Source organism: Mirounga angustirostris, unplaced genomic scaffold (genome assembly GCF_029215605.1).
Source record: "Mirounga angustirostris isolate CCGP_5_RB_7025 unplaced genomic scaffold, mMirAng1.0.hap1 SCAF_15, whole genome shotgun sequence".
NCBI lineage: Eukaryota > Metazoa > Chordata > Mammalia > Carnivora > Phocidae > Mirounga > Mirounga angustirostris.
Window position 1 is genome coordinate 60087587 of NW_026991723.1, and position 27392 is coordinate 60114978.

At 44.5% G+C, this 27392-nt stretch overlaps 1 protein-coding gene across 1 annotated transcript in view; it reads left to right on the plus strand.

The window, feature by feature from the left end:
* FRMPD1 (FERM and PDZ domain containing 1) overlaps positions 1–27392 on the plus strand; it is an 88532-nt gene that overhangs the window by 52544 nt on the left and 8596 nt on the right. Inside the window, exons 5-14 of the mRNA XM_045882710.3 lie at positions 1919–1964; positions 9676–9783; positions 14002–14097; positions 19506–19631; positions 20509–20628; positions 21444–21580; positions 22907–23033; positions 23181–23276; positions 25406–25588; positions 26492–26639. Of these exons, the coding sequence (XP_045738666.1) occupies positions 1919–1964; positions 9676–9783; positions 14002–14097; positions 19506–19631; positions 20509–20628; positions 21444–21580; positions 22907–23033; positions 23181–23276; positions 25406–25588; positions 26492–26639 (1187 nt within the window). The remainder of the gene's footprint in view (positions 1–1918; positions 1965–9675; positions 9784–14001; positions 14098–19505; positions 19632–20508; positions 20629–21443; positions 21581–22906; positions 23034–23180; positions 23277–25405; positions 25589–26491; positions 26640–27392) is intronic.

Sequence of the window (27392 nt, forward strand, 5' to 3'; positions counted from 1 at the left end):
CCCTTTCAGCCAAGCCCAATATTGCTTCTGGATTGCCAGAGAATAAGTTGAGTGGGTGGGACAGCCTGGATCGGATCTGATGATTTCATTTCTACACAATGAAGCATGGTGATGCAAATCATGAAGTTTGCTTTCCCAGTTACTGGGGTGATTTTCTCAAAGATGATCAATGCCCACAAATTAAGTTTAGATTTTCAGTGATACTAATATATCTGCCAGGCTAGATCAAACTCTGACTAACAAGCAAAATTATTCTCAGTTTAAAGCAGTAGGTCAGAATGTGGGTGTGTGGGTAACATTGAACCCAGCCTGTTTACTGAGCACCTTGTGTGGGCAAGGAGCCCTGTGGGGCAAAGGGACTGCACTCCCCACACGCTGCAGGCTGGAAGTGCAGGAGTGACTCACATGCACCCTGTGAAGTTGAGGGAAGACATTCCATCAGGAAGCCAGAGGAAAGGGGCTGTAAATGCTACAGATTCCTCCAGCTTGTGGGCAAGTTGGGTTTGACAAAACAGAGGAGTCCAGAAGGATTGCAGGTGTACCTTTAATGCTGGGTAGAATTTGGCCCACAAAGGTGGAGGTGAAGGATGAACCAGGCAAAGAAGTGATAAGCAGGAACTCCTGGGTGGGGAGGGGGGAAGATGCTGAGCGGATCAGTTTTCCTGAGGCACCAGAGGCCTAGAGGAAAATTCTGGGAAGTGCGGCCCACATGGTGAAGGGTCTCCAATGCTGACACAGCAAGTTCAGGTGTTAGTCTCTGTGTGGAATGGCGAGCCATTGAGGACTTCTCAGCAGGGATGTGACTTGAATTGTGCTGTGCATTTGCGCTCTCTGTCATACACTGCATGTGGGAATCCCAGGACCACTTTTTTTTTCTTTAGCTTAGTTCCCACTGCCATTGCCACTTATAAAGGGAAAAATCCAAGCAAAACATGGCACAATGAAACCTCTCTAATCCCTCCAGATAACTGTGAGACCTAAATGTCCTTTTAAGAGCAATTGGATCTTGGTTTGTTGTAAATTATCTTGGGAAAGGCCTGTTCTTCTATAAAATGGAAAAGAGACAATCCCTAGACACTTAGAAACCACAAGTTGATTTTACCCATTTGAGGAAGCAACATACCAGCAGCAATTGGCCTAAATGTTCATATTGCAGGAAGTCCAAGGAAATTATTTGCAAACAGCTTCTCTATGTAGCGATGGCAAAGGAAAAGGAAATATGGATTGATTTTTTTTTTTTCAGTTTTGTTCTCTAGTACAAAATGGAAGTTTGGCCAGCATCTGGTTGACTTTTGTCACTTTTGGAATCTAAGAGATAATAACAAGACAGAAATGTCTAGTATCTTGATATATGATTCGGCTCATTACACTGATTTTGTGTGCCCAAACACCATAAGCTGGTTGGCTTTTATCTGATAAATGCAATCCACATTCATTCATTCAATCTAGTGAAATGTTTAGCCTAAGTTGTCTGAAATAGCAACCTAAGTTATCTATCTTATTGCTATGTTTTCTCTTAAAAATTTTTTTGGACATAAGCCTAGCTAGTGGTCATACAAACTGCATGAGTTCTCCATCATAAAGACTAAATTAAATCTAAGTGACTTAACTAAGTGGCTGCAGGTATAGACTAGATGGTAGAGACAGGTGTCTAATAAAGATTCCCTCCGTGGGTGGGGGGGCACTCTGGGACAGATTCAGCTCCTCTGCAGACCCCTGCTTCCCTCAATGTCTTTCTCGATGTTGAGGGACCAAAAAAGCTGAAGCAAAAGAGGCTGCTTTGTAATCCTGCCAGTCTTTTTGACCCTGACACACACACACAAGCACGCACACACACACACACACACGCACGCACGCATATCATCCAAAGTGATGAAATGGTTTTATTTTTATTCTTTTATTCTTTTTTTTTTTTCAGGGAAGCTGAAGACTCTCTTTCAATCACAGTTGTTCGCTGCACGTCGGTAAATCTCTTTCTATGTCCTGTTAGTTTTACCTTTCTCGGCCTCGAGACCCCAAGTCCCCAGTGGGATATCCCGCAGAGAATAAACAGGGAAGGCAAACGGCAGAGGGGACAGCAGCCAGGCAGTGGGTGGGCAGACAGTCAACGTTGCCTGAAGACAGCTGATGAGTCAGTGCTGTGGAGGAGACAGGTATGGATCAGTCCAGGGTTCCAGAACTTGTGGTCCGGCTAAGGAGACAGATCTAGGATTATGCAGAGTGGGACAATGACAGGGGCACCAAACTACAAGTTTTAAGATAAGTTTGTGTGTTATGACTTTGGGCAAGTCATTAATTTCAGTTTTCATTTTTGTAAAACAGTGATGATGACAATAATTGTCTTGTCTCTCTAATGGGTCATTATGAGGTGTTGGATGGGAAAGTGTCTTGTCAGCCCTGAGGTTCATCACAAGGCAAGGGCGTGGGGTAGATGATGCGCTGGGAGGAAATAGCAATCCCAAACACCACAGGCCAAGGAGCCCTTTCTCTGTGATCTAGGGAGAAGTATATAATCAAGTCCTAAGAGAAAGAACTACCAAGGAGGAAGAGTTGACAGAAAATTCTCCTTCTGAGAGACTTTAATGTGTACCTCTTAGCCTTGGCCACATAAAGATAAAAAAATAAATAGGGGCACGGAGAATTTCATTAATGCATTTAATAATCTAATTGACCACATACCACTCTATCAAAAAAACTCAATAAATTCCCCAAATAAGAAACTATATAAGTCTCTTTTCCAGAATATAATGAAATAGAAATTAATAACTACCAAAAACTTAATTAAAACTGTCCAGCCATTTGGAAATAAAAATGCAATCTCCCAAGTAAAGATGGGGTCAGATAGAAAAGCAAAACTGCCATTATAGACTAGTTAGAAGAAAATTTAAAATTAGAAGTGATGGGGCGCCTGGGTGGCTCAGTCAGTTGAGCAGCTGCCTTTGGCTCGGGTCACAATCCCAGGGTCCTGGGATCTAGTCTCACATTGGGCTCCCTGGACAGCAGGAAGGCTGTTTCTCCCTCTCCCTCTGCTGCTCCTCCTGCTTGTGCTCTTGCTCTCTCTCTCTCTCTCTCTCTTAAAAAAATAAAATCTTTAAAGAAAATAAAATTAGAAGTGTGCTTTTTAAAATTTATGTGCATAGCTATACTCAGTAAAATGTATAGTCTTAGGTGATTTCATTATTGAATAAGGAAATAGGTCAAGTGAATATTCAGTGCAAGAAGTTGGAAGAAAAGACTATAAAACAAACATAAAGCAGAATAAAGAAAATGATAAAAATTAAAATCTAAATGATGCTTTGGAAAACAAAAATTGTAAAGTTAATAAATAAATCCCAGAGTCCGTTCTTTAAGGGAAAAAATAAGAAAAAAGGAAATCTTCAAGGAAAAGAAATAGGTGGACCCTATGTGAAGGAAAGTAGAATATTATGAAGGATGTAAATACTTTTTTAATATAAAAAGAGATACAGACCATGTTCTTTAATGGGAAGACTGTTATAAATACATTGGTTATTCTCATATTAATATATATTCTTACTCCAAATTCAAACTCCCGTTGGGACTTATATTTGAATTTTGGCAAAGTTTATTGAAGTGACACATCAAGAAAATCTTTTTTTTTAAGATTTTATTTATTTATTTGTCAGAGAAAGAGCAAGAGAGCACAAGCAGGGGGAGTGACAGGCAGAGGGAGAAGCAGCTCCCTCCACCCCCCAGCTGAGCAAGGAGCTCAGTGCAGGGCTCCACCTGGGACCCTGGGATCATGACCTGAGTCAAAGGCAGACCCTTAACTGACTGAGCCACCCAGGTATCCCTTACCAAGAAAATCTTAAAAAAAAAAAAAAAAAAGTAATGGAGCGCCTGGGTAGCTCAGTCAGTTCAGTGGCCGACTCTTGATTTCAGCTCAGATCATGATCTCAGGGTGGTGGAATCAGCCCTTTGCTGGGCTCTGTGCTCAGTGGGAGTCTGCTTGAGGATTCTCTTTCCCTCTCCCCCTACCCTCTGCTCGTTTCTCTCTCTCAAATAAATAAATAAATCTTTAAAAAATAAAAAAAATTTAAATTTAAAAATTTTAAGAAAGAGTAATGAGGATGGCCTTGATGTAACAGAGTTTAAAACTAATAAAGCTAAAATAATTAAAACAGCATGATATTGATGAAATGGTTGGACATGTCAGTGTAATCAAATAGAAAGTCCTAGAATAGGTACTGATATGAGAATTTAGTATGTGAAAAATATGGCATCCCACTAGAAGAAAAGATGATCATTCACAAAATCATACTAGGACATTTCTTTAAGTATTTGAAAAAGAAGTCTCGTCACACCATTTGATGTAATAATTAAATATAAAAATATTAAAATGTAGGTAATATGGATGAGTGTCTCTCAGTCATAGGTTATAGAAAGAATTCCTAACTATATAGAGAGTGGGAGGAAGCACAATGAACAAACAGCTATTTGATTATGTGAAAAAATTTAATTTCTCTGATCCAAAAACTTCAGAACATTAAAAAGCAAAGAAATTATGGTCTCTTCTCAATTTTGACAAGTACTGTTTTTTGTTTTTATTTCTGGGAAATAGAATAGGGAAAAAAACCACCTAAATAGGATTAAAATGTTTGCCATAAATATGACAGACCAAATGTTTTATGGACAAATAAACGGAGATTCTTCTAAACAGAATTTGTCTATGAAATAATGTGAAACCAATGTATAAAAAAAGTATACTGGAAGCTAATCAGTATAAATGGTTGTGCAGGTGGTAAGAGATTCTTTTTATTTAGCTGATTAGCATCTCAGTGGAGAACATCTTAATCTTAATTGGGTGGGGGTTTTTTCCCCTGCTGTTTTCAAGAAATGAAAGCAAAACACTTGTTAAGTAAATAAGAGGGAAACAGCTTATGGTTGCATCCTTTTAAAAATGAAAAGTGTAGAGAGAGGAAAATTAACATGTTCCAGTATGACTCCTGAGATTCCTCTGAGGTTACTGAGCAGAGGAGGATGCAAATGTTGTGCTCTGGGGTTCCTGCAGGGAAAGCTGATATTGACCCATGTCCTGAGAAATGCCCTGAATGTTGTCCAGCCCACTCAGGCCTCTCATCAGCAGTTACATGATCATAAGAAAAATGATCGAATGTGTCTTTCTTCAGCAAGGATGCTCATCTTTGCCATAGCAGTTTCTTCGAGTTCTCAAATGGCTTGAAATTGAGGAAGAATTATAAAATCCAAAATTGGGGGGGCGGGGGTTGGGGGCTTGGCTGGCTCACTTGGTGGGGCATGAGACTCTTAATCTCAGGGTTGTGAGTTTGAGCCCCATGTTGGGTATAGAGATTACTTAAAAATAAAAAATCTTTAAAAAGTAAAATAAAGGGGCGCCTGGGTAGCTCAGTCGTTAAGCGTCTGCCTTCGGCTCAGGTCATGGTCCCAGGGTCCTGGGATCGAGCCCCGCATCGGGCTCCCTGCTCTGCGGGAAGTCTGCTTCTCCCTCTCCCACTCCCCTTGCTTGTGTTCCTTCTCTCGCTTTGTCTCTCTCTGTCAAATAAATAAATCTTTAAAAAAAAAAAAAGTAAAATCCAAAGTTGAAATAGTAATTACTGCTTCTGTAGGACGTAGAATTTTATGGGGAAAAAAATATGTATATATATACATTATATATATAACATATATATATACGATATATATATGTTATATATATTTAATTGTAGAGAGCTGTATTTATATTCATGGCTTATCGTATATTGTTATATTAATACCAGTATTTAATGTCTTATTAAATCTTCACCAAAAGAAAATCCTACAAGATAGATATATTTGTTATCCCCCTTTTACAGTTAAGGACACTGTGGCCTCACGTGCCCATGGTCTCACATGCAGAAATCAGTGGAGCTGGGTTATTTTCCAGGTAGTCAGAGTTCAGAACCCACAGTCAATAGCGTTATGCTAGTCTACCTCCTTAAACCCTGTTGTCTTTATTTTTTTTATTGTTTTTTAAGGCGGGGGCAGAGGGGGAGAGAGAGAGAGAGAATCTTGAGCAGACTCCTTGCCCAGTGCGGAGCCTGACATGGGGCTCAGTCTCACGACCCTGAGATCACGACTTGAACCGAAATCAAGAGTCTGATGCTTAGCCAACTGAGCCACCCAGGCACCCCAACCCTGCTGTCTTTATGAAATGACATTGGCCAATCTAGGGCGGAGAGTAGTGAAAAAGATATAGAACTTTTCCACTTGTCCCTTTCGATGCCCTTTTAAGCATTAACTCTTAGTTCAGCTAAAACATGCACAGAGAAAGTTTTTATCAGCTCAGGTCTACTCTCTGATGGATTAATTTAGAACCCGGGGAGAATCTAAATATCCTAGAATAATAAGAAGCTCATCTTCTCTAAAGTATCTCTTTTTTTTTTTTTAAGATTTTATTTATTTATTTGAGAGAGAGAATGAGATAGAGCATGAGAGGGGGGAGGGTCAGCGGGAGAAGCAGACTCCCCGCCGAGCAGGGAGCCCGATGCGGGACTCGATCCTGGGACTCCAGGATCATGACCTGAGCCGAAGGCAGTCGCCTAACCAACTGAGCCACCCAGGCGCCCTAAAGTATCTCTTTTTAATGTTAGATGGCTCAAGTGGGTGGTTTGCAACATGCTTTAGATGCCAAGGTATACAGACAGCAGAGCTGCTATTCGGCTATAAAAGTGTAGGACCCACGGTGGGGCTTGTGGATTGGGCATTTCTATGGCAGAGTGTGTATTCTTTCTCAGAGCAGCTGGTTTCATGGTTGGGTGTTTCCAAATATGAGAGAGGCCCTCCTTCCCTGTGATTCCCACCAACTAGTGCTTGTCAGGGCAAGTCTACCTTGTATGAAATAGATTGGCAAAGGTTTGGAGCTGTGGCCTTCTCTTCTCCAGGCTCACTGCTGTTCCATCAACTCTTCATCGTAAGATGCTTCTCTGAGTCTTCACTTCTCTGATAGCTCTCTGGACTGTTTCACGGTGACCTTCCCAAATGGTGGCACCCAGAAAGGAATACAGTTCCACCTGGGGTCCACTGGTGAGAGTGCCCAGGGCACAGAGAGCGCCCTTCTGATGTGCACTGAAAATGCTAGTGAGGCCCAAGATGAGGGTTAAGATTTTAGGAGGCCTGGTCACGCTGTTGGCTTGGGTGAAATTTGTGGTTGACCAAAAACCGAGGCTGGGTTCCAAATGAATCGCTTCCAAGACCCCATCCCATGCTGTGCAACTGATTTTTTTTTGATCCTCAGTGCCACACTTCACAGTAATCCCTGTCAAATCATGTTGCTTTGGCCCAGTGTTCTGGCATGCTGAGATCCGACAGTCAGGGAAGTACAGAACTGAAGGGCATATTTGTATAGTCATCGGCTGTACTCATTCTCCCTTCCTGTCAGGGATCTACCTCTTCCCACGCCTCCCCCACTTCCTCCATTACCCGGCCAGTGGCTTTTCTTTAGTCTGATCCAGCTCTGGGCCTCAGTCTGGCAAGATTGCTGTCCCCAAAGCGAGGGAGAATAGCGGTTGTCCCCCCCTACCCCCCACCACAGATTCTTTTTCTTTCTGCATCTCTCCCTGTTCTGCCCCTGGTTTCTCATTCCTTTGAGTCTTTAGGGTAGTGACGGTTGTACCTGTCCCTTAGACCCCTCGCTTTACTCTGTTCCCTTCAGCTCTTGACAGCCCTGCTCTCTTATACCCTCTTATGCTTGTTGTTAGTGATTTTTTGGCCTCTGGCCCATAGCTGCCCCCGCCCCTGAAGTTTTCCACACACCTCTTTTATATATCCAGTTCCTTTACCTTCCCTCCCAAATTTCTGCTGCCTGAGATCTGATGATACCTTGTAGCTCTGTGTCATTCACAGGTTTGGTAAATACACTTTCTCTGACTTCATCCAAGGCATTGCTAACCGTCATTGTTGGAGACTGAGCCAAAGGGAGCCTGAGTTGCTTAGTTAGAAATCAGGACAATTGTGAGCATAGGTCAACTAGTTTTGAATCCTCCTAATGGCTCTGCATCTGGCCTTCTCCACAGGGGGATTATAGGAGACCTTATCAAACACTTTACAAGAATGAAGGAATACTACTATATCCACAGGACCCTGCCTTACCAATCTGGAATCCCATCTTCAAAAGAAAAATGAACTTGGTTGGCTCTGACTTGTTCTTGGTAACTCCATATTGGTTATTAGTGATCAATGACTAAAAGCTCTCTGACCACCTCTTATCTTGAATTTTGCCAAGAAATAATGACAAGCTTACCCATATGTGTTTTCCTTAATCTTCCATGTTCATTTTCTGGGAAACTTGACACTTAACCATCTTTAGTCTCCTAATATGTCTTCCATTTTCTCTTCTGTGGATGATGCCAACTGTTACGTATGATCGTCCACCAGCCCCTAGATTTACTGGTATAGGTGTCTTGAACTCATTCAGAGCAGGCTGATAGTTTTATCATCAGTTTTGGGTTGTAACTTTCTTTTCCCCCTTACTCTATTTCTTCTGACTGAAAAATCATTCTGCTTGAAGAAGAAAGCAAATTGAGGTTAAGTAATTGCTGGAGTTGAGAGATTACCACACAGGTATACCTCTTCCCTGGGAACATTGTTATTTCCCCTTCTCCTTTTACTAAATTTTTAAGAGGCAAACTAGGTATTTGAGATACTGAACCATAGTAATGAACCTTGTTACACCAAGGCTCTAGTTACCTGTAAGATCAAATTTATCTTGCGTTAAAATTTCAGGGTCACTTCTTCACTTCAGGTGCTTAATGGCATTGGTCTGTTGGTATGTGAGGCTATGAGCATTCTTTCCTGTAGCTTCTCTGATTGTTGTTATATCTGTCTTCCGTCAGCTACATAAAATGTGGTCCAGAGCTCCATCTCGAGACTCTTAACACATGTACCTTTCTAGAGCCTGGCCTAAAGGACTATCCAGACCAAGAAATGTAGCATGCCAGGCTGAGAATAACGTATCAGGATTCCATCCAGGAAGATCATATCTGTTGGTCTAGATCATGCAAGTTGCTGTTCATTGTGTCACAATTTAACCTCCTAGGGTCTAGGCAAGGGGCTTCATCACATACTCATGCCAACCTGTGATGACTCTTTCTACAAACTCTGAGGAAAGAGGGTACGACCCAAAAGATGAGAAGAGCAAAAAGGGGCCAAGGATAAATCAAAGGGGTCAGAGCTTCAGGGAGCCCTGGAGTTATTCGGATCCAACTCTCACATGGTACATAGGAAAACTAAAGGCCAAAGAGGAGTGATAACTTGGCCAAAGTCACACACAATTATTTTGTTTTGTATTACATACATACATACACACACACAAAACTGGTTTTCTTCCATAAGAATTTGTGTTTGAGGTAGTTCTCATAACTGTTGAGTAGCAGAACTTTGGTCTTCTTGTTCATAAGCCAGTTCTTGTCTTTGTTATACACAACCATTTTGCTATCATATTGAATCTTTGACTGTTCTCAGACACATAAGAACATTGTCTGGGTTGGGATCCCTAGATATTATGAAAAGAGATCTTTAGTGGGATGCTGTCCTTCTCTGTTGGTTTTAACTGAGGTCTCAACAGCTGTCAGGGTTTGCGCTTTTGTTTTTAAGAGATGAGAAGATGTGTAATGGCTTTTACAAAAGTCCAGTTCTAAAATGTGTCATGTTACTGTTTTGCAGGGAGTTCCCAAGTCATCCTTCCTGACTGAGGAGAAGAGAGCCAGGCTAAAGACCAACCCCGTGAAGGTGCACTTCGCTGAGGAAGTGCTTGTCAGTGGACATAGCCAGGTGCGTCACTAGTCAGGGGCTTGAAATCACTCTCCATGAAGCCGGCGAGCCGCCTCCTGGCACTTACCTCTTTGAGACTCTGGATTCTTGCAGCATGGAGAGGATGCCGAGGGAGGGCAGTAGGTTTGTTAGAGGGTCCGAGCACCCTCGGTGAAGTGCTGGCTGACTGTGGACAGGGAGAGCCAGGGAGAGAAGCACGGGGTGTGGCTGGCTGTTATCCCATGACTCCATTCTCTTGCCCATGAAATGTCAACAGGTTCTAAATGCTAATTTCTCATTTTGAACCTTTGAACCTAGTGTTCCCTCTGCATCGGTAATAGTGATGATAGTGGTGGAGATTGGCCTTTTCCCCCCAAGAACCCATTATGTGTTGAACTTCTATTATGTGAACCTAAACTTTTTGGGTACGTAATCCTTAGTCATAATGATACACTGCAAGGGAGATATTTTAACACATGAGGAAGCAGAGGTTTAGAGAGTTTAAGAGAATTAACCTCTGAGATCATATAGTAAGAAAATATACAAGCCCAGGTCTGTGTGACTTCAGTTCTTTTGTTTTCCACTGTAACATCCTGTCTAGTTCTTTTTGATATGGAGGTGTCCAGGATTGGGAGCTCAGAGGACAAATTTGTAAAGGGAAAGTATTGGCTGGAGTTTGGTGTTTTTAATGTGGACTGTTGGATTAAAGACTCATTTACTCATAGTTTACACATTTTCTTCCCAATGGTCTGAAACTATTGCCATTCTGAACTCCTCAATCAATATTAGACTTTGAAACGTTCAAGTCAGAGCTTGTCCTTGTCTGTGTAGATACCAGCAGATGGGGCGTCGTGGCCATGTTAACAAAGGGTTCAGGCGATCTTGTTCACATCTGCAGAGTCCTTATTTTCTACCTTGCCTGCTACTTAACAGACCACACCTTCATTAGAACTGAGAGTGGAAGGTGGATTTGTTCATGCAGGGACCAGTGGGAGGCCTAATGTTTGAGACCCTGTCACCCGGCCATGTTTGTGTCTCTGTCTGTCCATGTTTGTGGAAATGGATTGAACCTCTTTAGCAAATTAAATTTAGATTCAGTGTCGTTTCTAAGAGTAATACACAGGGATGAGAGGTAGAGGCTAGAACCAGCTCACAGGACAGGTAGAGAATAAGAGTTCTACAGATGTGAACCCGATCACTTGGATCCTGTGTTAAAATGGCTACCATCCCCACTCACTGATATTGTGAGAAGACCAGGTGAGGACAGGTTTTGACCTGAACTGGCTACAAAAAATGCTTCAGAGTTTTGGCAGGGGGTGGGAGGTTAGAGAAAGAGGGTTCTAAAAAGGTATTTCTGGGGAGACTTGTAGATCAGAGCACCAAGTCTCTGTATCAACCACATAAGGCAGAGACAGCAAAACCAGTGAGAGTTCATCACTGTGACCTACCTATTCATCCTTTCAAATGTTTAAAAAATGGTAAAATTGGGGCACCCGGGTGGCTCAGTCGGTTAAGCGTCCAACTCTTGGGCTCAGCTCAGGTCATGATCTCAGGGTTGTGGGATCGGCCCTGCTTAGGTTTTGTCCACGCTCAGCAGGGAGTCTGCTGGAGATTCTCTCTCTCCCTCTGCCCCCTGCCCACACGTACTCCCTCTCTCTCTCTCAAATAAATAAATAAATCTTTTTAAAAAGTAAGTAAAAGATGATGAAATTGGTTGTTAACCTTTCCCCTGAAAGCACGATAAGGCCCCAGAAGAATTTAAAATAGTAAGCTAGGGGCGCCTGGGTGGCTCAGTCGGTTAAGCGTCTGCCTTTGGCTCAGGTCATGATCCCAGGGTCCTGGGATCGAGCCCCGCATCGGGCTCCCTGCTCAGCGGGAAGCCTGCTTCTCCCTCTCCCACTCCCCCTGCTTGTGTTCCCTCTCTCGCTGTGTCTCTCTCTGTCAAATAAATAAAATCGTTAAAAAAAATAAAAATAAAAATAAAAAGTAAAATAGTAAGCTAACATTTGCAAAATGCTTAACTTTGCTAACAGTTAAAGAAATGTAAAGGGAACTATGAAGAAGTGCCACTTTACACTGAGTAAATGAGCACAAATAAAGAAAAAAATGTAAGGCATGTTGCTGACCAAGTAGCCACAGTCATGCTCTAACCGGTGGCTTTGTAAATTGGTTTCATCTGTTTTTATGTGGGGGGGTGGGGGTGGGGAAGACAAAACATAATGAATGCCATAAAAAAGTGACCCAAGGATCACATTCCTGGGACGCCTGGGTGGCTCAGTAGGTTAAGTGGCTGCCTTCAGCTCAGGTCATGATCCCAGGGACCTGGGATTGAGTCTCGCATCGGGCCCCTTGCTCGGCAGGGAGCCTGCTTCTCCCTCTGCCTGCAGCTCCCCCTGCTTGTACTCTCGCTCACTCTCTCTCACCTATGCTCTCTCTCTCTAGCAAATAAATAAATAAAATCTTAAAAAAAAAAAAAAAGATCACATTCCTATTAATTTAGTCTATAAAATAATTTAAACGCAAAAATCCATGTGTTCAAAGATATCTATGGTACAGATCTTTAAATTAGAAAAAAAAAATGAAAAGAATGCTAAATGTGTAGGGCCAAGAATGGTTAAATCCATTCTGATATTTCAAACCAGTAGAAGATTTTAAGTCCATTAAAATTACAAACATTGGGGCACCTGGGTGACTCAGTTGGTTAAGCCTTCAGCTCAGGTCATGATCCCAGGGTCCTGGGATTGAGCCCCGCATTGGGCTCTCCACTCAGTGGTGAGTCTGTTTCTCCCTCTCCCTCTGTGATCTCGCTCACTTTCATTCTCTCTCAAATAAATAAATAAAATATTAAAAAAAATAAAATTACAAACATTAAACCCCCAGGAAAAAGTGTATGAAATACGTGTTGAGTAAAAAATGAAGATAGAAATCATGCATGCTCTGTTGCCACTCTCTAAAAGCGATTTACAGGTACAGATAATTGGAAGAAGCCTTAGAGAGAAGTAAATGGTGATAGTTATGTGATGCTGTTGTGGATGTATTTTTTGGAAGTCCCAAATAATAAAGTCCCAAGGAAGAAATTTTGCCCTTGGGAAATCCAAAGATGAAGGTCATTCTAAACACCCGAAACCGGAGAAGTGAGACGAGAACAGAGCAAGCAGTTTGCAGTCCCTCATCCCTGATTGTGAAGTGACACTGCGATCCGAACATACCCCTCTTTCCTCCATAAAACTGTGGTTTTTTTCAGTTATAGAGAATGATGAGTGTGAGTCTTACTGAAAAGATATGAGTGCCCTTATAGTTAGAAGACGCAAATTCTCATCTGAGGTGGACTGTCTGTTTTTTTGCAAAAAGATGATAGGCTTCTCTACCCAGGTGGGCTTTATATCCAAACTCTTTGCAAAGATTAAAACTGGGGGCAGTTTTAGCTCAAATCTTGGGGACTCTAGAACTGCTTGCTCACGGATTCTGGAAGACCCCAACCCCCAGGGCTTTCTTGATTTGCAGCTAAGCACTCAGAGGTCACTTTTATGAGAGCCAGCCCTGGGGGATTCTCTAATCCCAAAGGGAAGCATTCTCTTGCCCCATCCCAGGAATTCTGGCTGGCAGGGGTTACAAAACACAGATCAGTCCTGTGCCTGCTTCCCAAAAAACCCTCCAAGAGTGGCAGAACCCCTTAGGTGATTCCACAAGCCTACTGCGATGATTGGGATGCGTGAAGGTGGGAGTAGCCCTCTGCCCTTTGGTGATGCTTCAATACAAGGAATGCAGCAGGAAAATGGGGGGGGGGGGCGGGCTTTGAGGGAGCTTCCCACCCCAATCAGCATCCCCCAGCCCCACCAGGAAAGGCCCTCTGGGGTGAGTGTGCATGCTTGTCATCTGATTTATTACATTGTATCCCATGAGGGTAACAATCAAATGTATTGAAGTGGCAGCTGATGGTTGTGAGACCTCATACGGGCTCATGCAGTGCCATTGGGATGCTTGTGAAGGGCTCACTCTTCTCCACCATCTGAGGTCTGACACCTGTAGTGGATATTCTGGAACATAGCATGCCTATCTCTGTGTGGCATCGACCCGGTCCATTGGAGAAATCTCCCGATGCCAAGAATCAGCCCACGACATGGTGAGGAGGTTAGGGAGGATCCTGTTCTCCACACTGGATGGGGCCAGGGGAGCTGAGGACTTGTCACACCCAGGGAAAGGAAAGGCCAGTTCCAACTCTACTTTTGTGTTTTCCAGGGTAATTCTCTGCTCTGCATGCCCAACGTGCTCAAGCTATACTTGGAGAATGGACAGACCAAAGCTTTCAAGTTTGAGGCAAACACAACTGTGAAGGTATTAAGAGTAAACTTGAGTCTCTTTCCCAGTGAGAATTTGCCAGCTCCCAGGACCCCCAGGCATCTTGCCCTGCAGCTGCCTTGGTGCTCCTACAACCGTGATGGTCTGGGTACCTGCAATAAGCCAAGCACTGTGTTATCTCATTAGCTGTATAACCACCCAGCAAGATGTGTTTTTATCACCATCTTCCAGGGGAGGAAATCAGGGCTCAGAGGGATGAAGTACCCAAGGCCTGTGACAGCTTGTAAGCCTCCATTCACCCTTAACCACTGGGCTCCCTGCCTCTTGTATGGGACTCCACTGGCTACCCAAATGACTAGTGCAGCTAAAAACTCAAGCAACATGTCAGAGCGGGCCCAAGCATCTGCATATTCTGTTCTGGGTTGAAGACAGTTCAACTTATATCGAACAGGTTCCTCCATTTGAGGGAGATGCTCTAGGGGTGGGGGTACAGACTAGGTAAAGAGTGGTTTTGTCTTCCAGAAGCTTGCAGTCTAGTTGAAGGAGGTTGGACATTCGAGGAGCTCCTGAGAGTCCAGGGCAGGATGAAATAAGAGCTGCAAAGAGAGGGACAAGGAAGCGCTCTGCATGCAGGGGAAAGAGCACCATCTGCTCCTTCCTGGCAGTACGTCAGAGGAGGCTCTGCAAAAAAAGCTGGACCTGAGCTGAGCTTTGAAGGGCAACCAAGAATTCCACAAGGGAAGGGGGGGCAGGGCTGTTGGCGGGGGTTGGAGGGTGCACAGCAGTCTGAGGAAGTCACGTGGACTAATGCAGAGAGCCAGGAAGTAGTGGTCCGTGCAGCGGGATGAGCGCACAGGCCATTTGCTGGTGGGAGGAGAGGACATGGCACTGGCTGGCTGCGGGGGGCACTGAAGACGGGACACAGAATTTGGGTTTTATTCACAGGGACTGGGGAGTGGCACGACGGCTTCTGACCAGAAGTAGATGGTGTTAGAGCGAGGCTCCGGTGAAGAAGCAAATAAAGGGGGTTCAGAGGGGCCAATGCAGCTGTAGGTGATGGACAGTAGCGAGACCCACACAGACATGCACTCTCACTCACACTCCCACACACGTACCCCGCATGCACACATACAGGCACACAGCCAGTGTTCCTCTTTGTCGCTTTCTTTTGGCGACTCCTGAGCTGCTCCAAGTGCCCTATCCCATTCTTGCCTCAGCATGACTTAGGAGAAGCTGGAGAAAGCCTCTCTGAGCCCGGGAAGCCCTGCTCAGAGAAGGAAGAGGAGGGAGGAATGGATTTGTTAAGTGTTTACTGCAGGCCTGCTCTCCTGGGCACTTCCTTGTGTACTATCTCATCTAATGCCCCCGGTAACCTTGTGAAGTGACGAGTGTTATCCCCATTTTGTAGATGAGAATCCAGGCCCAAGAGACCTCCAAATTGCCAAGGTCAGCTAGCTGGTAACTGGCTTCCAACTTGGCCTGTTTCTGAACACTGCCCTGGAGCTTGCCTCACTACCATTATGCACCAAAAGTTTTGCAGATGAATTAGACAAGGTTTCTACCTCTGCCATCTTTGATCCAAGTGCATTGGAATGGAAGGCATGATTTATTTAAAGCAAGTCCCACTTTGGTGGCCGAGAAGACTGAGAGGATTTACAGTAAAAGCACACACCGCAGGGAAATTAGACCCCAGATGATAGACAGAGTTGGGGAAACGAGCAAGGTTTTAGCTGGTATAATACTGGTTAATTTTACTTATCTGTAGTAACCAAATTTTTTTTTTTTTAAGATTTTATTTATTTATTTGAGACAGAGAGAATGAGAGAGACAGAGAGCACATGAGAGGGGGGAGGGTCAGAGGGAGAAGCAGGCTCCCTGCCGAGCAGGGAGCCCGATACGGGACTCGATCCAGGGACTCCAGGATCACGACCTGAGCCGAAGGCAGTTGCTTAACCAACTGAGCCACCCAGGCGCCCTGTAGTAACCAAATTTTTAAAAAGTAAATCTTTTAGTTCTTTATGACAGAGAGGGGTGGAGGAGGATAGAAACAAATCCCGTCAGTCAAAAAAGGAAAAATCCCTGTCCATTCAGATTAACTTCTCTTCCCTGCCTCCCTTACCAAGGGAAGCAAAGTTCTTGCAGTAGAAAACCCCCTTTCTCTAAGTCAAGAAAAATATGTCATTCGACCCAGTGAACAATTGTGTGCCCACAAAGTTGTCAGGGACACAGCAATAAATTACCCAGGGTCACACCCAAAGGGAGCCCAGACTCGGGCTGGGGCTGGGAGGAGGCGGGGGACCTGGGGATAACCCACCGTGTGCTGAGAAAGGTGCAGCATGCTCAGGATCATGAACATGGGATATGAAAATGGTGTGCTGAGGCCTCAGGGTACAGAGACCTGCCAGAGAGAGAAAAAGGAAAAGCCCCCAGGGAGGCTGACTTGGAAAGATGGACGGACTGTTGACAGGAATAGGTCCCTGCATGGGGTGTGAAGACAGCACCTGGGGCATGGGGAATGGCACCAACAGAGATCCAAAGATCGGAACATTTGACAGGAGTAGAGGGCTTGTCCACTCTGGAAAACAGGATGGAGGCTCCTAAAAAAGTTGAAAATAGAGCTACCCTACAACCCACCAATTGCACTACTAGGGATTTACCCCAAAGATACAAATGTAGTGATCCGAAGGGGCACCTGGAAGCAATGTCCACAATAGCCAGACTATGAAAAGAGCCCAGATGTCCCTCGACAGATGAATGGATAAAGAAGATGTGGTATACACACACACACACACAGGAATATTAGCCATCAGAAAGGATGAATACTTACCATTTACATCAATGTGGATGGAACTGGAGGTTGTTATGTTAAGTGAAATAAGTCAATCAGCAAAAGACCATTATCATATGATCTCAATGATAATGTGGAATTTAAGAAATAAAACAGGATCATAGGGGAAGAGAGGAAAAAATAAAACAAGACAAAATCAGAAAGGGAGACAAACCATAAGAGACTCTTAATCATAGGAGACAGACTGAGGGTTGCTGGAGAGGAGGGGGTGGGGGGATGGGGTAACTGGGTAATGGACATTAAGGAAGGCAGGGGGTGGGGGGATGGGGTAACTGGGTGTTGGGTACTCTGTTGGTAACTGGGTGATATAAGCTGATCAAGTGGGAGAAGTGGATTGGCACCTGATACTGGAGAGCTTTGAGTATTAAGCTGAGGAGTTTGTATTTGGGCTAGCAGGCCATGGGGGTCCCCTATTCTTGAGCAAGGGAACACAATCAGTACACAGTCAGTCTTGGCCTAGCAACTTTCTGTAGAAAGGGGTCAGCACACTTTTTCTGTAAAGGGTAGATAGTAAATATTTCAGGTTTCCAGGCCGTGGGGTCTCTGTCACAGTTACTCAACTCTGCCATTATAGCAAATGGACATGGCTGTGTTCCCATATGACTTTAATTACAGAAGCAAGCAGTGAGCTGGATCTGACCTATGGGTGTTCCAACCCCTGCTTTAGATGAAAGGTGGAGGTCAGATGGGTAGTAGGGTGGTCATTAGTATACCACCCTACAAAGTGGAGAAATAGGTGAGCTCAAACTGTGGTAGACATGGGAGGATGGAGAGGGGGACAGAGTCAGGAGATGGGCTCTCCATCAAGGCCGTGCAAAGCAGGCATGAGATAATGTTGAGTTACGGAAGCAGATAGAGTCTTCAGGACATAGTTACTGGTGAGTTATGGAGCATAATAGAGCAAGTGGAAAGAGGATTCAGACTGAGGATCATGAGGAACAGGTAGCACCTGAAAGTTTGGCATTTACTAAACCTGAGCTTTTGGCAGGACAACTCTGATGAGTCTGTGATGATTATTTATTCATTGAGTGAAAGTTTACTGAACGCCATTGAATGCCAGGTTCTGGAGATCTAATGGCACACAAGACAGGCAAGGTTCATATTTTTTTTTTTAAGATTTTATTTATTTATTTGACAGAGAGAGACACAGCAAGAGAAGGAACACAAGCAGGGGGATTGGGAGAGGGAGAAGCAGGCTCCCTACTGAGCAGGGAGCCCGATGCGGGGCTCGATCCCAGGACCCTGGGATCATGACCTGAACCGAAGGCAGACACTCAACGACTGAGCCACCCAGGCGCCCCAAGGTTCATATTCTCAGGAGTTTACTGTCTAGTGGGTGAGAGACAGTAAGCAAGTGCACCTGGGTGGCTCAGTCGGTTAAGTATCTGCCTTCAGCTCAGGTCATGATCCTAGGGTCCTGGGCTTGAGCCCTGCTTTGGGCTTCCTATCCAGCAGGGAGTCTGCTTCTCCCTCTGCCTCTGCCCCCACCCCCACTGTGCTCTCTCTCTCTCAAACAAATAAATAAAATCTTTAAAAAAATAAAAAAGAAAGACAGTAAGCAAGAAAACAACTATTAGCAGCTAGCATGTATTGAACACTTGCCATCTGCTAGGTACTGTTCTAAGTGCCTTAACTGGGGAAGTTCACACACAAAACAGCCCCATGAGATAAGTGTTATTATTACCATTTTACAAATGGGAACACTGAGGCATTGAGAGAGTGAGGAATTTAACCAGGGACACACAGCTAGTGGAGGTGGTCTGGGTCTAGAACCCATTCACTTAACTTGACTGTACTGTCTCTTACTAAAGAATATAGCTGTTACTGAAGCACATAGTATTAAATATCGATGAGGGAAACGAACGGGACTTGGAGACACAGAATGGTGGGGGCAATCACATTTAGATAGAGTGACCAGAGAAGGCCTCACCAAAGAGAGGGAAACAGCCTTGTGAAGAGTAACTGGAAAAGTGTGCCAGGCAGGGAGAACAGTATGTGCGAATGCCCTGTGGCAGCGAAGGCCTTGTGATGACAAAAGGCTGCTATAGTGAAGGAGGGGAATGTGGCACGGCAACTCTAATACACAGCAGTAATGATCATTCCACGCTATCAGCCACCCTGAGACATAGGCATTGTTATCCTCCATTTTGCAGGAAGAAACTGAGGTTGAGGAATGTTAGATTGATTTCCCAGTTGCAGAGTGGGTAGGTGGTGGGATTCTGTCTGGTTAGCAGTTGAAGATGCAGACCCCCCAGCAAGAGGATGAATCCAGAGACCCTGAAGAGAGGCATAAGCCTCCAGCGCATGGCTTCAGCCTTCCAACAATGCAAGACAGGATGGCTGTATGGTTGGTGCTGGAGCCCCGAGGAGAGGGGAGCAGTGGGTGGAGGGCCACGAGGGGCGATGAGAAGTCCACATGCAACCTGTGAAGGTTTGGCTGCCTAAGTTGGCAGTGGACCTGTCCGCACAGGCTTTTTTTCTCCCCAGTGGCACTGAGGAGCAGAGAGGAGGCCAAGGAGGTCCTCCCGGCTCTGTGCCTGAGCTTGAGGGTCAGCCTGCCCCTCGGATGACCCTTATGCCTCTCTGTGCCTGGCAGGACATCATCCTCACTGTGAAGGAGAAGCTGTCCATCCACAGCATGGAGTACTTTGCATTGGCCCTGGAGGAGCAGTACAACATCTCCCGGCTGCACCTGCTGCACGAGGAGGAGCTCATCCAGCAGGTACGCCTGTTCCTCGTGAGGAGATCAGGCTGGGCAAGCCTCGCACCTCAGCCAGAACATTCGAGGATAGGGCTCAGCACATCTGCAGTGTTGACGCATTTTCTCGTGCCCTCACTCAGCCTGGAGAGGACAGGGCGAGAATCAGGACTGATTTTCATATAGGTATGTGGGGTCCCATTTTGCAGATGTGGAGACAGTGACTTAGAAGGAGGAGGTGACTTACTGAAGGTAACGAAACCAATAGAGCCCCATCTTTTGCTTCCATCTCTGATGATCTTTGAGAAGTCAGGGAAGAATTTGTTGCTGGGTCTAAGCTCTTTTTATGAGACTTACCCCCTGAGCTGGACCCTGCTGGATGGACAGAGCACAGTCTCTCTGTAGCACTCAGTCTTTCAGCCATTCGGTGATTTGTTGTACCAGCTTTTTAACACTTCCATTCCATTAGCATTAAAAAAGAAAATCAAATGAAATCCCCAAGATAGTTGAAGTAGGAAAAAAAAAAGTGAGGTGCCTAATGTAATAACAATGTATACTAGACTATTATTTGTGGAAAAGAAAATGATACACATAGGTAGAAGCATATATATACATAGACTGTCTCTGAAAAGACAGCTAAGAAACTGTAAGCAGATTTTTTTTTGGAGATGGGAGCAGTTTGATGGAGTCAATGGGAAACTTGACTCTTTTGAGCCTTTTACATTTTATACCCACGGGAAAGTCATCTGCAAAGCAAAGGTCTGCAGCTGTCTTGGGAAGCATTAAAATTGAAATCTCTGGGGACTTTCATTATTATTATTATTTTTTAAGTTGCTTTGTGGAATAGCTGTGAGAACAAAGATGGTTAGCAGATTAACCGTGTCTCCCTTTCCCATTGCAGGTGGTAGAAAGAGAGGAGTCACAGGACTACCGCTGCCTCTTCAGGGTGTGTTTTGTTCCCAAGGACCCCCTGGACCTCTTGAAAGAAGACCCTGTGGCCTTTGAATACCTCTATCTGCAGGTGACTGGACCTGCCCTTCCTAAAATAACTGTGGTTGTTCTCAAAGATGGCACATTGGGTTATTTTGAACACGAGCTTGAGGCAATTAAGCAACTCCCTGGTAGGGATTATCTTTATCTGAAGGAGAAGAGGCCTGATCATCCCTCACAATTTCCCTTTCTGTCACCGAGTTGCTCTGTTAGGAGTTTTGCTATGTATTAATGAAATTTAGGCTTAGTCCTCATTGCGGATGATACATTTTTTACTAGTATTTAAGTTATGGTTTTTATGGCTACAAGGGGTGTTGGTGTTTCAAAGCCTTGTTTTAGAAATGATGAAACTGAGTCTTGGGAAGGTCACATGATCTGCCTGGGTCATGCATTTGGTAGCGGAGCCAAGAATTGGTTCCTTGACCCTGAGCCTGGTGTTCCCCCTACTTTGCCTGCTCGGGTGAGATTTATCATGTCGTTTTTACACTGATGAAAAAGAATCATTTGGGAGGTGTGACCATTTTACAGATGAGGTAACTCACACTAGGTGGATTAACTTGCTCAAATCTTACAGATATGGCGGCAGCAAATAACAACGTTACTTTATCGTTGTATAATGCTGTGTCCTGGTACCCGCTTTCATGTGTTACCTAATTTAAACCTCACAGAGACTGTGGAAGGTAGACTTGGCTATCCTCCTTTAGCAATGGGAAGACATCAATGTTCTGAGTCTTAGTAAGTTAACCAAGGTCACACAGCCAGGTCTCAAAGCCTTTTGCTGCAAAGAACTAGGAACACAATCCATCTCTTCTTGTCTCCCAATTCCTATGATGTAATCTCTTCTAGAGCTGCAGCGATGTGCTCCAGGAGCGCTTTGCTGTAGAAATGAAATGTAGCTCTGCGCTCCGACTCGCAGCCCTGCACATCCAGGAGCGGATCTACGCATGCGCTCAGCCACAGAAGATCTCTTTGAAGTACATAGAGTGAGTGGCAGGGGACTTCTAGGTCCCGTCAACAGCAGCTGTGTTGCATTTATAACTTGGCTGGCCCCTGGCCAGGATGGCCAGATTCCACAGAAAGCTGATACTCACCTACCTACCCGTCTGTCTGTTGCCTTTCCATGCATCTCCCTCTCCACTGTCTCTGACCCAACCCAGCTCCCCCAGATGTCAGAATTGGGCTGCTCCCTCTGGGGCCAAAGCCAATGGCAGATGGAATGACACAGGATCCCTTTGTAAATTCCCAGTTCCTGAGAGAATGTCTTGGGAAATCAGTTGACAATGTCAGTGTAAAGCTCTTCTGAGGGCAGACATGCCTTGGAAATTAATTTTGTGTGAGACACTTGTGTTGCATTATATTCCTCATTAGGATAGTTTCAGGTCCTGGGATTCCAACACCGCCTGATTCTTAGCCTAAATTTTCACTTTGCTCTGGGCAGCATCAACCAGGTTTGTTAACCCACTCACCAAATTTCAACCCTGTCCTGTCTGGATGCCAAAATCAGTCGGGGACTCATATTTAAAAAATAAAACAGATCCTTGGCCCTGTTCCTGAAATACTGGATCAAATCTCTAGGGAGTGGGACCTGAGAATCTATATTTTTAACCAGTTTGTTGGGGAATTTTGAGGCTGTTAGGCTGGTACCATTCTGAAACATGACCTCAGGGATTCACGGGTGCTCTGTGTTGCCCTGCGAAAGTATGTTATACATATGTGATCATTATTTCTCACACATGTTGTAGGAAAAAAAGATTGAGATCTGTTCTGATTAATAGAATATCACACCACACTGGGGCACCTGGGCGGCTCAGTCAGTTAAGCATCTGCCTTCGGCTCAGGTCATGATCTCAGGGTCCTGGGATCGAGCCCCGAGTCGGGCTCCCTGCTCAGCAAGGAGTCTGCTTCTCCCTTCTCCTCTGACCCTCCCCCCATTGTGCTCACTCATTTGCACGCGCGCTCTCTCTCAAATAAATAAATAAAATCTTAAAAAAAAAAAAAGAAGAATATCATACCACACCAAAAGTAATCAGCTCCCATAAAGACAGGTGGGGTTTAATTCCTGAATGGCTGTGGTTTTTATGGAGAGAGTGTATGTGTATTAAATATATATAAATATAAATATATGACATTTATAAATTTTATGTATATTTACACACACATGTATATATATCTATGTATATATCTTCTGTTGAGAAAGAAGCTCATGATTGCAGTATTCTGGGAACATCGGTTCCTGAATCAAAAGTAATTATGCTCTTAATTAGAGCCAAGTATACTGTAAAAATGGTATCTCCAATATCTCATGGCAGGAAGGACTGGGGAATAGAGAACTTTATATCTCCAACTTTACTCCGAAACATGAAAGGCAAAGACATCAAGAAAGCCATTAGCTTCCACATGAAGAGGAACCAGAATTTGCTGGAACCCCGACAAAAGGTAATGTTGTGGCCTCTGCCGACACCAACCCTACCCCCTACCCCCAGCTGTCTGTTGTGAAACCTCAGAGAAAGCATTTTCAGTATTGCGTAGATTTTAGGCAAGCAAATAACTCTAACTTAAGTCTTTTTCTTCCCCCTATTTAAGCAACTTATTTCTGCTGCCCAGCTACGTTTAAATTATCTACAGATCCTTGGGGAACTCAAGACATATGGTGGAAGAATCTTTAATGCTACTCTAATGGTATGTATTCTAGAAATGTGGACCCCTACTCTTATGAGAGACTGTAGAGATCTTCTGAAGAATGGTGTATCTTTTAGCCTAAAATTCATGAGCACCCTGTCATGTACCAGAATTTGTCTGGGATGTGAAATATTACACCATCAGGGAGTGTTTATCATACTTGGTGCCAGCCCTGTGACAGATGCTGGGTAGAGACAGAACTCAGTAAGACATGATTTCTACCCTCAAAAAATGAAACAAAGTACCCAACAGACCAAGTGAGGCCATGGGAAAGGCACTGGACTCTTGCTGTGGAGTTTGAAGACAGAGGGCAGCCTTGCCGGCTTCAGGTTGAGTATGGTGGGGAGAAAGGATTAGGGAAAAGCAGGAAGGTTGGATTTGGCCAGATTTCAGTCTGGAGGAAAGGCATTCTGAGGGAAGGGAAATGTAGGCAGTTTACGCTGGTGCTTTGGGGATATGAAGGTGAAGAGGAAGAATGGGAAATTGTGAAAGAAAGATGAGGATGTTAGATTGACTGCCAGGCTGGGGTCCTGACTGTTCAGAAGGAAAGAATTGAGGGTGGATCTGAAAAAGGGAAAAGAGAAGCCAAAGAGCTGTCTGCTCTGGTACTCCTTCCTCCCCCAGCTTGCTTTCTGGAGCCTAGGCCTCGAGCTCTGTGCTTTTCAGCAGGCGGGCTGTGGCTTACAGGGACTCTCCCCCACGGCACTGTTCAGACAGCCCCAGAACCCTCCAGCACAAAACCAGACAATCTGCCCATTAGAGGGCTTTTAAATATTTCAACAAAGCTCCTCTCAGTGTATATTTGGTGTGCTTCTGAGTCGTTTACAGTGATGGGTCAGTTTAATCAGATTGCTGACCTACCACTGTAGATGGACAAAGAGAATCAATGTTTGGAGAGAAAGGAAGAGCATCAGATAGTCAGGGGAAGGGAAAAACAGTTGAGTCTTTGTACAAGTAGGTGACGTAAAGGTGGAAAAGAGACTAGATCACAGAAAGGAAGGCTTGAAGGTACAAGAAAAACTTGCACTTTTACCAGGGGCTACTCCTGTCCTCTCCCAGCCGTCAAGTTCCTGTCCCCAGCCCCCCTTGACTTTTCCTGTGTAAGGTGACAACTGGTAACGGAGATGCCAGCCACATTGAACTGGCTCAGGGTGCTTGCTAGGCACGAGGGGCTACCAACATAGATAAATACCGACTCTGTTGTCAGGGACCTTAACGTGAACATGACACTCAGATACGGATAATTACAGTGAGAAGTGGCAGCTCAGTGCTACCAGAGCAGGACAGAGGCTGTGGTGTGGGAACAACGCAGAGGAAAGGGGCTACTCTGGCTTGAGGAGACAGATGGAGCAGATGTTTTCCATAGGTAATAGATTTTGATGGAAGCTTTTTTTTAAAAGATTTCTTATTTATTTATTTATTTATTTTTAAGATCTCATTTATTTATTTGACAGAGAGAGAGAGACAGTGAGAGAGGGAATACAAGCAGGGGGCAGTGGGAGAGGGAGAAGCAGGCTTTCCGCCGAGCAAGGAGCCCGATGCGGGGCTTGATCCCAGGACCTTGGGATCATGACCTGAGCCGAAGGCAGACACTTAACGACTGAGCCACCCAAGCGCCCCAGGATTTCTTATTTATTTAATTGAGAGAGAGAGAGCAGGAGCTGGGGAGAGGGAGAAGCAGACTCCCCACCAAGCAGGGAGCCCAATTTGGGACTTGATCCAGGGACCCCGGGATCATGACCTGAGCCTAAGGCAGAGGCTTAACCGACTGAGCCACCCAGGCACCCTTGACGGAAGCTTGTAAAGAGGGGTCAGGATTTCAATAGGGCGCAGCATGAATATGGGCACATAGGTGGGAAAGCACAGGTTATGTTTACGAAACAGGTAACAGTCCCATGGTTTGGCTCTCTCTTGTGAAGCGTCTTGTAAGAGATACACTTATACTTAATTTAGCTGTAGATGGGGCCTTGGTTGGGCCATTGCCTAGTTTGGCAGTCTAGGGAAGAGTTGGTGAGGGAGGATCTGAAATAAAAATCATGGAGTTTTGCGGAGAGGTATCATGTCTTGCATGTGCAATGTATTTTCACTCACTTGTGAATGAAAACTAATTCCTCTTCCACTGGATGCAGTTACAGGATAGAGAGTCGTATATTGCCCTTCTAGTTGGAGCCAAATATGGGATTAGCCAAATTATCAGTAGCAAACTCAACATCATGTCCACGTTGGCAGAGTTTGCAAACATCAGCCGTGTAGAGCTGACAGAAGAGTCCGAGAAAGTGAGCATGGTCAAAGTGTATCTTCAGGATGTCAAGGTAATGCATGGGGAAGAGATTTTGAATCCAACTTCTGGAATTTGGGGCTCAATTATCCTAGGGTAGTTTATGCAAATATGGATATTAACAAAATCTAATATCCAGCATTTGCTGAAGAGGATGAATCATCCATCCTGTATCATCAAAAGGAGAATAATGAACAGGGTGCATTTTCTTGGGAAGGTCCTAAAAGGGTTTGGGTTTTTTGTTTCTTTGTGTGTGTGCGTGTGTGTGTGTGTGTGTGTGTGTGTTTTGTTTGGTTTGGTTTGGTGTAAACTGAGCTTGGAATATATACTTTTCTGATGGGTTTAGAAACTAAGAGGGCACACCAGATGATTTTATCACATGTATGGGACCAGAATGGCTGCTCAAGAGTTTCGAGTGGCAGCAGTAAAAATGGGCAAATGATGCAAAGTACTTCCCTAGCCTCTCTGCCAGGTCCTACATTGCCCTTCCTTTGCTTTAATTCTGACGTGCTCAAGGGTGCATTATTTGTTATTGCATTATTTTTTTTTATCACCCTCTTCTTCCTTCTCCATTTGCTTTCCTTTTCTTTTTCCAGATCAGGTCTCAAAGGGGCCCCACTGCATGAATGAACAGGGTGGGGTGGTTGGGATGGGGAGGCTGGACTGGGGGTGAAGAAGCAGGAGACATGGTAGAGATTCAAGGGGAAGAACTCACTGTGTGTCTGTGAGTGTGTGAATACGTGCATGTGTGGTTGTGTGTATGCGTACATGTATGCTTATTTCGAGTCTTGCAGGTGAGAATAGGAGACACCAGGCGGCCTGCCTGTGGGCCATGGCTGGACTTACTTGGAATCTCTCATTGATCCCACGTGGCCTTGTTGTCAGTCTTCGGACTGTCTCTGAGCCCTTTATGTAAGAGCTCTCTTTATCTTCAAAGGTTCTGACGTTGCTACTGGAATCTAACAGTGCAAAAGACCTGGCCTGCCTGGTTGCTGGGTACTACAGGCTGTTTGTGGACCCAGATACCTCCATTTTCCTCTGGCCGGGAAACAAACAGCAGGTGCACCGGGTATCTGCTGAAGAAGGTGAGGTGCTGAGGCTTGCTCCTATAAGGACCGGCCCTTTCCACAGCCTAAAGGAAGGGAATGAATTGAGTTGAGCTGAGACTTCCACCTAAGTGGATGGGAGCTATTTTCCCATTTATTTCCTGGTAAACAGTTGATCTTTCTAAAATCCTAAATAGGCTTTCTTTGTAGCTGAGAGTCCCCTAAAGACACAAAATGCTGTTGAATGTCTCTGATTCCCTGTGGTATTTCCTAAAATCATCTCTAAGATCCACTGTATTTTGTCTTTATTTTAGCAAAAAAAGATGTTACTCATTTATTCAGAAAGTACAGATGACCTAGGTTTTTATTCTACATCTAGGTGCTCTGTTGCATTTTCTTGAATTATAATAGAAATTCTCAACCTTACGTGTTTAGAAGAAGGGGATACTGGAGATAAAAGGAAATCTAAATCATATATAAGGAATGAAGTAGTGAAGGCCAGATGAGATGAACAGTCCCCCAGGCCAGCTCCCAGTTTCTCTCAGGCTTTTGCTTCAGCACTGTCGATGCAGCATTTTCCCACTGGTTTGCTGATAAACGTTGAAACACTCCCACTACAGCTAATTTCAGGCTACCAACGTGATGTCACTGAACGTGGAGGTGGGAAGAGATGCTCAGTAGCACATTATGTAACCTTTCCTCCATTTGGATCAAATGGGCATAAATAATCTCAAGGGTTTAAATAATAGTAAGATAAAGTAAAATAATTAGGAAGAGATGAGTTTGGGGGAC